The following is a 12,308-nucleotide window of genomic DNA, read 5'->3' on the forward strand; positions in this document are numbered from 1 at the left end:
TAACAGTTTAGGGCAATAATTAATGACAACTTGAGGAGAGTGTTACCAGGGGTGTGAGTTAAAAATTGGAAACAAAAAAAATAAAAATAAATATGCAATAATAATGTGCAAAATAGTTGATTGCCAAAGTTAATTATTTGTCTGCATTTTACAAGTAAACAAAATATAATTTTCTTGTATAATTATATTACACTTTTCAGGTGTGCACATATAAGTAATTATTTATGGCCACCCTGTACAAACTTTTTAAAACATCTTACACGAATCGTGCCTCTATTTTTCATGTTTATTTTTTCGTTCTGTTTGTTCTTTAAACAGCAATTTAAGAATCTGTTAATCATCCGAAAGGGGGAACAAAGTAAAAAATAAAAAAAAAAATAATTTCTTTAACCTTTTTTAATTTAAAAAAAATGCCATATCGGAAAATGATAGTGTAATAAACTATTAAACATCAAAACATTGAATTAATCTGAATATATTTAATATTTTTGTTTGAAATTTAATTTTTATTTTTTTTATATAATATTTGCCTGCACACAATATATTACTGTACATATGGATGAAGGTAAATAGGGAAATGATTCAGTAGCGAAATTGTAAGTTAAAAACTTTTTACTTTCGATTTATAAATGTGATCAAATATTAACTGGTTAAAACTTTCTTGAATAAAAGAAAGAAGTAACAGTAGTGTAATAGTTAGTATAAAGTAACAATATATTTTCTGAAAAAGATATTTGCCATTCGTTATATTACCTAAACCAAAATGGATATAATAAGTCAAGAACAAAATAAAGAGGATAGGACAGTAAGAAAAGATAATGAACTATCACAATCCTATTCTTATTTTTCAGAATTAAGAAACAAAATTATTTTAAAAGAAAAAGAAATTGCAGAGAGACGAAATAAAGAATTGAAAAGAGGACATAAAAATGAAACTAATAAAGTTACATATAGAACATTTGATGAATTTTATAAATATAAAAAAAATTATGAAGATTATGAAAGTAAAATAAAAAATGAAACATGGAAATGTTTAAATAAAAGTCGATACAAAGAAAGAGACAACTTAAATCATAACGATATAAAGTTGGTGTCCACCGAAAAAAGTGATGACAAATATTCGTATACCAAATTTAAAATGGAAAGAGCTGGAACAGTTAAACAATTAAAAGAATATTTTCAACAAATTCAAAATGAAAAATTACAAAAAAAAAATCAAAGTCTACCTCGTAAAAGTAGCAGTAAAAATTATTCTACCCCTATAAATGATAATAACATAGTCATAGAAAAAAATGAAACTGATATAAAACAGGATGAGCCTAATCAAGTAGATTCCCACAATGAACAGGAGAATATAAACGATTTAAATATAAAGACAGATAATATTAAAATGACTACAAAGAATATCGATTTTTCAGGAAATTCTATTGCACTTATTAAAAAAAATAATAACGAATTCAATAATGATATGAAAAGAGAAATATCTATCGAACGTGAAGACACAAATGAAGGGGGTAGTACACTTGGAAGGGGAAGTACCTTTGAACGAGAAGACACAGAAGAAATGACTGAAGATGAAATATTTGATGAACAAATCGAAAATATGGATAAAACAGAAATCAATTTATTATATAATTTAATTAATGAAATGAAAAAAGGATCTGAAAATGATGAAGATTATATTTCTAACTTAATCGAAGAATTACATAATTCAAATAAAGGATATGTGGTTGATAAAATACTTCATATTTTAAAAAATTTTGATAAAAATGGAAAACCATATCATATATCAAAACTTTCTGCGGAATCAGAGGAAAGCATAATTTCAAAAGAGGTGGATAACCCACAAGAAACGGAAAATCAAATTGTGGAAAAACGCGAGGAAGGAGATGGTATCATATCTGATCAGGTTGATAAGGACGAAGTTGACAATAGTGTAAAACTAAGTTTGAATAGTGAACATTTAGAAAATGCAGATGCCGAGAAAGGTGATGAACGAAATGACGAAAAGGGTGACGAGCGAAATGGCGAAAAAAAAAACGAGGACAAGAGTGATAGCCAATTCGACTGGTTTTATTCAAATATGGATGACATTTGTAAAAGAGAAATAAACTCAACTATGGATCAAAATATCATTAATGATGAGACCAAAGAATATTCAAGTGATAGTAGTGAAAAGCAAAACTTATTTTTATGGCTAGATAATAAGCATGTTGAAAATGTTATAATTGAGGAGAGTCAGATAGGGGAAGACACAATTTAATAATATTCCAAAATCAAAATAACGATCTACTAATTTGTGGAAGAAAATACAACCTTTCATATAAAATAGGGCCCACAAAAAAGAATAAATAAAATACATGTGTATATTTCTCTTTTATGAAGCTAAATAAGCTTATCTTCTTTTGTGTATGCTCAATTTTTTTTTTTAGTATTTTTGTCTTATGCATAACTTATACATTATTATATTCCCCACTATTTATAATTAAAAGTTATACCCATATGTATATGCAGCATATATGATGCTAATTTTTTTTAAATTTTATTTTATCAATTGTTTATCTTTAAAAGTGTATTTACGTGTTATAACATAATTATTTTGTTTTTAAAACATGTTTGACTTATAAAAAAATAAAAAAATAAAAAAATGTTAAAATAGAAAAAACATATGTGAAAGTCTTTTTTGACTTTTCTCGTTTATTTCTTCAGTCCATCTTTTTCTCATTTGTACTTTTTCCTTTGCTTTTTCTGACAAAATGGGAAAATGATAAAATAATGAGGGCAAGGTGCACACACATTTTGCATAGAATAAAAAACGTGTGCAAACGACCCAATATATAAAATGGCTAGCTCAAGTAGCCAAATAAATAAAAAAATAGCTAGCTAAAAATAATTAGCTTAAAATGGCTAGCTACCATAGAAAATAACAAAGACTTACCTAACAGCCGCTGCATAAACAAATATGCTTCCGGGAATGTAGAGAAACAAAACGAACATGCAAAAATAGTAAATGTCAATTTGAAAATTCAAATTATTAGGCATTGCATAGGGAAATGATCTTAAAAAAGGAGTTGCCTGAATGTTTTTTAGACTAGTCAGTGTACATACAACTTCAGATACAATTCCTATTGGGTATAGTATCAATGGAACTATAAAAAAAGTAAAATAATATTATATAAATCGGAAAGGGTAGATATATTCATAATGCATGTCAACATAAGTCACAACTTTTGGGGTCATGGAAATATTTCCCCATTATGTCTGCCCATTGTTTTGGTAAATATGAATACACATAGTTAGTCATTTGGCTATAAAGTTTTTTTTTAGTCAAGCATACGTTTATTTCGTAAGGATACTAATATTCCAATTCTTATATTTAGCGAGCTGAGTGAATATATAAGGTAGCGAATTATATCTATAATTGCCCATGGAATTAAACAAGACAATATCCATTTGTTATTGTTTGGTAAATAGTTAAAAATTAAATGAACAATAAAAAAACGGCTGAATATTTGAGTCACCACTATTTTAAAATCTGATCTTATTAAACCTGTAAAAAAAAAATTACAAAAATATGTGCATGTTTTGCAAAATGGCTATTTACAAATGGCTATAAAGATTTAACAGAATTAGGCATACCGAAAAGTGATGATATTACATCAAAAATGGCTAATGTCTGAGTTATTGTTATCAGATTTTTATGTTGGGCCCAGAATTTGGTAATAGGGTATTTATCTTTATATAAAGCAAACTCTAACGAAACATACAACACACATACCCACAATGCACAGGATACGGCATTATAAATAAATAAAAATCTATTCTTTATACCCATTTTTTTAAAGAAAATTCGGATATTATGAATACTTGTATAATGGATATATTATATATACCCCAAAATATATCAATTCTGCAAATTGATAGTTAAAAAATTGTTTATTTTATATGATAAGGCATATTTTAATTGACACGAAAAATGTTTATATAATAATATCCTTTTAAAACAAAATACTAATATGCACATAAAAATTATTTTTATGACAAAGTCAGGAAAAAAAAATAATTTTCCATAAAATAGCTAAAATGTGAAAAAAAAAAAAAAAAAAAAGTTGGTGGAAATAAAAAAAAAAAAACGAAAAGTATACAAATATATATATTAGGGCTATAGAATATTTATTGCTATATTTTTGGTAGTATCCATATTAGTTAAAATAAACGAATATTTTAAAATTTATGAATATTCAATACAACTAAATAAAAGCAATTCAAGTTACATACTAAAACCAATATTTATATATTTAAAGAAAAAATATTAAGTGGATAATTTTGTTATTAATTTTTTATAACCATTATATAATTTTTAAACTTTTGAAAAAAAAAACAAAAGAATACAAACTTACTCTACATTTGAGTATATGTGTGTTTATATTTTTAACGAAACTTATAATAATAAATATAAATTTTTTAAGATGACTTTATAAAAATTTTTATCAAGTTTAACTTTTTAAATTATAAACGAAAAAAAAATGTGAAAAAAATAAAAAAAATGAAAATAAAATATTTATCATTTTTTAGTGTTGTCTGAGAAATCGAAATGAATTACACTTTCAAATATATTTCCCAAAATAATAATAAAAAAAAAAATATATGCATGAACAAGCAATATATTTCGAAATCATTTAGACATGTATTTATTTTGTATAGGATGGCAATCCTTGTAGAAAGGAAGAATATATATATGGTGAATATGTGAAGGACTGTAAAAAAAAAAAATATCGAATTATTGACTTACAAAAGGATAATGTTTGTATATATGAAAAACAGAGTTAGTTTTATGGGGCTTCTAGCTTGTTTGCTTTTTCTGCAGCCTCTAACTTTGCTTGTTCCTTAAGTCGTTTTTGTTCCTTCTTCATTTTTCTCATGTTAGCAATTTGCTCTCGTTTTTGTTTATCCAATTCTTTTTGTATGAGGTCTTCCTTTTTGGTTTTTTTTATGGATGCATTTTCAACAAGCTCAACAGTTAGATTAAAGATAGGTGCATTATCTGTTGAATCTTTATCTTTAACAAAAAATCCGACTCTTTCAAATTGTATTGGGTCGCCAACATTACAATTTTTGGAATAATTTTCAACAAGCCCATGATGCACTACTAATGAATTTTTATTAATATATTTTCTCCATCCTGCTTTATTATCCTCTTCAGTTTTTAAATTTTCTTGATCATCATTTTTGTTTTCTGTATCTAAATAATATTCATCTTCATATGGTTTTCCCAAATCATTTGACATTGGAGCTCCGTCATTGCCATTCGTATTTTCTCCTAATTCAACAGTAAAGTTTTTCATATTTTTTTCAAAAATTTGAGTATCATCATTAGATTCAGGATTTGCTTTTAAAAATAATTTGTCATACATTCTAAACTCAGCTGCATGTGAATTTTTTGCAGGAACCCAATGTATCGTCGCTTTTACTTTTTTTACGTTTTCAGTAGTAGTAGTCGTTGTAGATGTGTTTGGGTTCGGTTGATGACCACTTTTACTGTCTGGATCATATGTACATCTAAGTTCTATAATTTTACCAGTGGTTTCATCTTTTATAACTTCATTACATTCTATACAAAATGCATATCTAAGTCTTACAGTCCTATTTGGAGCTAATCTATAAAAGTTTGGTGCAGGGTTTTCTTGAAAATCATCTTGATCAATATATATTTCTTTTTCAAATTTTATTTTTCTTGTACCCATTTCTTCATTTTTTGGATGATTTAATGCAGTCAATTCATAATAATCAGTATTATTATATAAGTTATCATCAAAATTTGTAATTACAATTTTTAAAGGTTTTAAAATACAAAATAATCGAATAGCTTTTTTATTCATATCTTCTCTAGCACATAATTCTAAGAGTTCATAAGCTATCATATTTTCTCTTTTTGCAACTCCAACTTTATTACAAAAATCTTTAATAGCATCTGGACTATATCCCCTTCTTCTCATACCAGAAATAGTAGGCATACGTGGATCATCCCAATCGTTTACCCATTTCTCATTTACTAAAGTTAATAATTTTCTTTTACTCATTACCATATAGGATACGTTTAATCTAGCAAATTCAATTTGTCTTGTTTTGAAGATACCTAATTTTTCTTGGAACCATTCATATAATGGTCTATGTGTTTCAAATTCTAATGTACATATCGAATGTGTAATTTTTTCTATGGAATCAGATTGTCCATGAGCAAAATCATACATAGGATATATAACCCATTTATTATTTGTTTTAGGATGTATTTTATTCATAATTCGATATAATATTGGATCTCGTAAATTTATATTTCCAGAAGCCATATCTATTTTAGCTCTTAAAACTTTTTCTCCTTCTTTATATTTTCCTAATTTCATATTTTCAAAAAGATTTAAATTTTCTTCAATAGTTCTATTTCTATATGGTGAGTTAATACCTGGTACTTTTAAACTTCCTCTATTCTTTCGTATCTCATCAATAGTTTGATCATCGACATATGCATCTCCTTGTTTTATAAGTTGTACAGCCCATTCATATAATTGATCAAAATAATCGGATGCATAATATAAATGTTCATTCCAATCAAAGCCTAACCATTTAACATCTTCTTGTATTGAATTTATATATCTTATATCTTCAGTAACTGGATTTGTATCATCAAATCTTAGATGTGTTCTACCTCCATATTTTTGAGATAATCCAAAATTTAAGCATATACTTTTTGCATGACCTAGATGTAGATAACCATTGGGTTCAGGTGGAAAACGAGTTATCACATATGAATGTTTTTTTTTTTTTAAATCTTCTTCAATTATTTGATGAATAAAATTTGTGTTCGTAAATGAATTCATAGATTCTTCTTTTATAGAAATATTATTTTTTAAAAACCAATTATTTAAATTTTCATATTTAGGATTTATTTTTTCAATTTTATTTTGTTTTAAAATATAAAATAATAAAAAGTCTGTATATTTTAATTTGTCCTTAGAGAAAATCGTATTTTTGCAAATCATTTCGTTTTCGATTTTTTCAAAAAAATTATCATCTAATTTTTTCTTTTGTAATAAAGTATCTTTTAAAAAATGTTTTAGTTCTTCAATTTGAACAATTTTAAAAGGATTTTCTTCTTTATCTTTTTCATTTTCAAATTCGTTACCCCAAATATTATTTTTATTATACCCATTGCAAATTATACGAAATATAACTTCACATGAATTAAGTTCATTCAAAGGTAGTTTGTATCCCTCAGGCAATTCAAGGACTATATTATGACGTAAGCTACTGCTTTCGCTGATTATAAGTGATGTGTTAAATTTCTCTTTAATCCAGTTGTAAAAATAAAAAAATTCATTTCCTAGATCCGATTTATTTTTAATATATATTTTTTCGATGGGTTCCATCCTTATCCCATGTATATAGATCGGACTTGTGCGTATCTCAAATGCTTACGATTTATATCGAAAGAAATATAAGATACAATGTACGTACTGTATACCCTCGGTTATATTACAAATCCTCCTGTTTTATCAAATTAGTTGAAAAATATTATATAAATAATCGGAACAAACAAGCATGCGTATTATTTATACCCTTTTTATTTTATTTTTACTGTGTGCAAATGATAAAATATCATATTTTACTGAATTAGAAAAATTTTCAAATATATTTTATGCCTTATATTCATATATAGAGCAACTCAAAAATATGAATATATATATACAACTTTATACCTTTTTAACGTCATTTATTTTGTTATACTATGTTTTTAAATTTTTTAACATTATTTATTTTGTTATAATATATTTTAAACTTTTTTAATGTTATTTTTTATTTTATTTTTTTTCATATTTTTTTTACACAAACCGGGGATAAACTGAGCAAGTGGAAATTTATTTTATTAAACCTTTTCAACAGTTTTTTTACAATAACCTATAAATCACGTTCCTACCAATACATACATAAATATGTATACATATACCTGCTTATTATTTTGCCGCTTAAATAAACTAAGCTCACCTTTTTTTTTTTTTTTTATAAAAAATATATATAATAGAGTATTATAAATATATGCATATACTGTGCCTTTATTTATATGCATATTTGGCTATATACAAAAGTTTATAGGCAATTTAAATAATAATATTGTACATACTAGGGGATATAAAAATTTCCCGATTTTTTCAGCTAACCATTTATCATATTGCTTATTAATAGGTAATAATATAATAAATTAAATGCGCCCCCCAATTATTAGAGAATATTTTATATATACAATAATAATATATTAATAATGCGTAAAGCCAGTTTTTATATATAGAATTATTTTAAAAGCACGTTTATCGTCCCTTATGTCACTATTTCCATATGCGTGGCTTTTATAAAATATTGTTGGGCAAATATAATAAGCAAAATATACATATAAATTTATGCCCATAATGTTATTATATTTATATAAAAATATACATATTTTTTTCATGCTCATATTTATTTGCCAAATACAGGTATATATGCAAAGAACCAAATATAATTAGTAATACCCGTTAGATATATAAAACATAATAATTTATGCAGTTTCCTATATTTTTCCAAAGTACATAATGCATAATTATATATATTATTATATACGAAATAAAAAATTTCTTAAAATAGTATTTTTACTGCATTTTTATTATATGCATAAATATGTATTAATTTTCCTGACATAAAAAAAAAATTATGACCCGTACATAAAAAATAATGAAAATAGTCATAATAAATAGAACAATATTTTATTTTATGTAAAAATAAAAAATAATTCATACAGCTTAAATTCAAATTAAAGCATAACGAATTATTTAATGCTTATGAAATTCTTCAATTATAAAAAAAATATATTCTGTGATTATTTGATATATATTAAAAAAAAAGTTGATAGCTAACTTTTAAGCATAATTTATTTTAATATTTCATACATTTTGCTTATGCGATATATATAATATATATATTATTTATTTGTTTATAAAAATAATTTATTAATAAAAATGAAGAGAGGAAGAGCAGGAACATTAAAAAACAAAATGAGAATTACCCTATCCTTACCGGTAGGCGCACTCATCAATTGCTGTGATAATAGTGGAGGAAAAAACTTATATATTATTGCTGTTCAGGTAATTTTTGCATATATATATTTGCATGTACATATTTATTTATTTCTCACGCATATATACATACATATTTATGTGGAGGCACATAACCTTATTCATGCGTTCATTCCATGGGAAAATAATTAATCTCATGGATAATATATATAAGGTTATTATGATGATTCAATGATAGGACAGAAAAAATATTTGTTGATAAACAATATAGCCGATAATTAATAATTTCTGAACACCTTTATATATACATATTTTTTTACGCATGTTTGTTAAGAAATAACTTTATGAACATGCTCATATATTCCCAAAATATTTATGTATGTTCATGCGAATTATGCGTTAATAAAACAGAAAAATTATTAACCTCGCATAAATAATATGTTATTCATGTTGAACGCAGATAAATAAATACTAATTTCAGCGTTACCTATTTCTATAGTTTAATACAATGTTATTATATTTATATATTATTTTATTTTTATAGGGTTTCGGATCATGCCTTAACCGTTTACCAGCAGCATCATTAGGAGATATGGTATTAGCAACTGTAAAAAAGGGAAAACCCGATTTAAGAAAAAAAGTGTTAAATGCCATTATCACCCGTCAATCAAAAGCATGGAGAAGACATGAAGGTTATTTTATTTATTTTGAAGATAATGCTGGAGTTATTGTAAATCCAAAAGGAGAAATGAAAGGGTCTGCAATTACTGGTCCAGTTGCAAGAGAATGTGCTGAATTATGGCCAAAATTATCATCAGCTGCTTCAGCAATTGTTTAATAGCTTTATATTACAGTTCTACATTCCTACAATATTTTTCTACACATACATTTTTTTAAATGATTTTATATGCATATAATTCAAGCAATTTTTTAATAAAAAAACATTAAACTTATAAAAAAGTAACGAGTAAATTTATACCTTTATAATTATAAATATATGAAATATCCCATGTTTATAAATTATTATGGGAGCATTATAAAGATAGTAAATTTTAAAAATAAAAAATTGTACTATATTCAATTATACATAAAATATGACGGCTATAAATTTGTTCCTTTTGCTTTTAAACTATTCATTGCTATGCTAGCTAATATGAAAAAAGAATATTTATATGAACAGTGCATGTAAATTTGTTCTTCATTTGTTCTAATCGTATAGTTTGCACACATTTATCATTTCGTTAAATGATAATATAACAAAAATATATGTATGTACATGTATATTTGTCAAATATTATTTTTATGGCAAGGTAGTATTAGTATTATGTGTGTATTGAACTTTTTAAGGGGAATAAAAAAGGTTATAATTTAATTAAAGCTTAATAAATTTATATATATTTTTTTAATTTTTATAAATATGATAATTTATGACCAAAATAGGATAATATATTTGTCCACATAAAAAAAATGTAGAAAATTTTAAGGAATATAATGAAACAGATCGAATAATAAAAAGAAAGAATATATTAATATAATTAAAAAGATGAACAAAAAAAAAATTAATTGGGTTAAATTCAAATTAAAATTATACAAAACATGCATATACTTATATGATGGGAATTATACATGTGTGTAAGTATATCATGCATAAAATAAATGGAATAAAATATATCTAAAGATACGAAAAAAAAGCTAATGAACAATCTCATAATTGTTGACATAGCCAGAAAGAAATAAATATTGGAATAGATACAACTTTAAATGAAATGAAATAAATAATTTATTGTATGTTTAATCAGGTAATTTTTATTTTGTAGTTTTATGGGCTTATTGTTAAAATCCATAAGAGGGGGGGTTCTTCATGAAAATAATACAAAAAATATGATAAGGATAAATATACAGAAAAAGACCTGAACAAAAATGAAAATAAAATATTTAAATTATGTGGCAATAATATAAAGATAAATACGAAATAGTTGGGCGACAATTTGGTGTGCATGACTGTACCTGATATATGAGAGTCCGAGTAGATGTTAGTCTGTTGAAATATGTTAAAAGATAATTTTGTCCTTCCCTTGTATTAGTTAAAGAAATATCTAAATCTTCATCAATTCGTTTTATCATTTCATCTTGTTGAGTTACCATAGTAGCAACTTTTTGAAACATATGTGCCAAATCTCCTATAACTTTTTGAATATTTTCCATTGCATCCGCTCTTGAATGCAAATAAGATGACTTCTCTTGCGTTTTCAAAATCTGCTGTTCCCCTCTAAAAAAGAAAAAAAAATAATAATAATGATAATAATAATAATGAATACCCATGTTTGCACTATAAAATTGTTAAATTAGCGAACATAATTAGGCAGAAGCAATAATTCAAGGGTAATGCATTTTTATCAAGTGATTCACAGATTGCTACAATAATATGGTTATGCCAATTTTACTAACCCTTCAATATCTATGTCATCACGTAGAGGTTTAAATTTATAATTTTCATTGCTAAATGCGGATTCGGTTGAAATGCATGAGTACATTTGCCTTCTGTTCATTTGCTTTTTTATATGCTAAGAGTGGGAAGAAGAGAAAACGGAAAAATGAAAAAGTCGAAAATGATGATGAAGTAGCAAAGGTGTACATTTTCCTGTATGGACATTACCTCGCTTCGAATGTGAAGTACATCCTTAAATTTTTTGGTAAAGTCAAAGACTTTATTTTTCAAGGAGGATATAATATTATCTATGTGTGTCCGACATTGTGGGTTCCTAATATTTAAGCTGTATGTATAGTGTGTTAAAGAATCTAGAGTATTCGTTGAATCTGTAATAATTTGTTTGACTTCATAAGTGAGCTCTTCTATTTTTTGGGTCTTATCATTAAATATTCCCTTTTGTTTGACACCTTAAAAATGAAAAAAAAATGATCGTTAGCATGTGTTTTATGAAAGATGGCGTATATGTTTATGCACATTTTGAAAGATGCTCATAGGTTTACGTGCATGTTAAAAGACTTACATCGTTCCAAATTGTACAGCTTTTGATTTCCAGTTTGTAACAACTCCGTTATTTTTGATGCATATTCTCCAACTTGAGTATCTTGTGTTATATTTCGATCTTTTTTAATGTTATAATTATTATTATTATTATCTAGCTTTTCAACAATTTTAAAAAATTCTTCTGTTTTATCAACAAATGGCATTTTCTTAAAAAA

General features: G+C 25.2%; 5 protein-coding genes and 1 non-coding gene across 6 annotated transcripts; 3 read left to right on the top strand and 3 right to left on the bottom strand.

Moving 5' to 3' along the window:
* Positions 1-763: 763 nt before the first annotated feature.
* PCHAS_1351000 (conserved Plasmodium protein, unknown function) lies at positions 764-2,263 on the top strand (the record flags this gene model as incomplete). Its single annotated transcript, XM_732683.2, has 1 exon — positions 764-2,263. One exon carries the CDS (start codon positions 764-766, stop codon positions 2,261-2,263), a length of 1,500 nt encoding a protein of 499 aa, XP_737776.2.
* A 442-nt stretch (positions 2,264-2,705) lies between these two features.
* Positions 2,706-3,835, bottom strand: PCHAS_1351100 (protein tyrosine phosphatase-like protein, putative; the record flags this gene model as incomplete). Its single annotated transcript, XM_016799394.1, has 4 exons — positions 2,706-2,748; positions 2,939-3,149; positions 3,338-3,550; positions 3,640-3,835. 4 exons carry the CDS (start codon positions 3,833-3,835, stop codon positions 2,706-2,708), a joined length of 663 nt encoding a protein of 220 aa, XP_016654690.1.
* A 997-nt stretch (positions 3,836-4,832) lies between these two features.
* PCHAS_1351200 (glutamine--tRNA ligase, putative) lies at positions 4,833-7,424 on the bottom strand (the record flags this gene model as incomplete). The annotated part of the gene is made up of 1 exon (XM_740296.2): positions 4,833-7,424. One exon carries the CDS (start codon positions 7,422-7,424, stop codon positions 4,833-4,835), a length of 2,592 nt encoding a protein of 863 aa, XP_745389.2.
* Positions 7,425-9,044: 1,620 nt separating this feature from the next.
* Positions 9,045-9,939, top strand: PCHAS_1351300 (60S ribosomal protein L23, putative; the record flags this gene model as incomplete). Its single annotated transcript, XM_016799396.1, has 2 exons — positions 9,045-9,170; positions 9,646-9,939. The coding sequence occupies 2 exons, from the start codon at positions 9,045-9,047 to the stop codon at positions 9,937-9,939; spliced, it is 420 nt and encodes a 139-aa protein (XP_016654691.1).
* Positions 9,317-9,400, top strand: PCHAS_1351310. The gene has a single exon (XR_001678637.1). It is a non-coding gene; the product is annotated as a small nucleolar RNA snoR18 (small nucleolar RNA).
* A 1,021-nt stretch (positions 9,940-10,960) lies between the features above and the next one.
* Positions 10,961-12,296, bottom strand: PCHAS_1351400 (Qa-SNARE protein, putative; the record flags this gene model as incomplete). Its single annotated transcript, XM_737589.1, has 5 exons — positions 10,961-11,011; positions 11,109-11,370; positions 11,550-11,665; positions 11,758-11,999; positions 12,113-12,296. The coding sequence occupies 5 exons, from the start codon at positions 12,294-12,296 to the stop codon at positions 10,961-10,963; spliced, it is 855 nt and encodes a 284-aa protein (XP_742682.1).
* Between the last annotated feature and the right edge of the window lie 12 nt (positions 12,297-12,308).

This window comes from Plasmodium chabaudi (genome assembly GCF_900002335.3).
Source record: "Plasmodium chabaudi chabaudi strain AS genome assembly, chromosome: 13".
In the NCBI taxonomy this organism is placed as follows: Eukaryota; Apicomplexa; class Aconoidasida; order Haemosporida; family Plasmodiidae; genus Plasmodium; species Plasmodium chabaudi.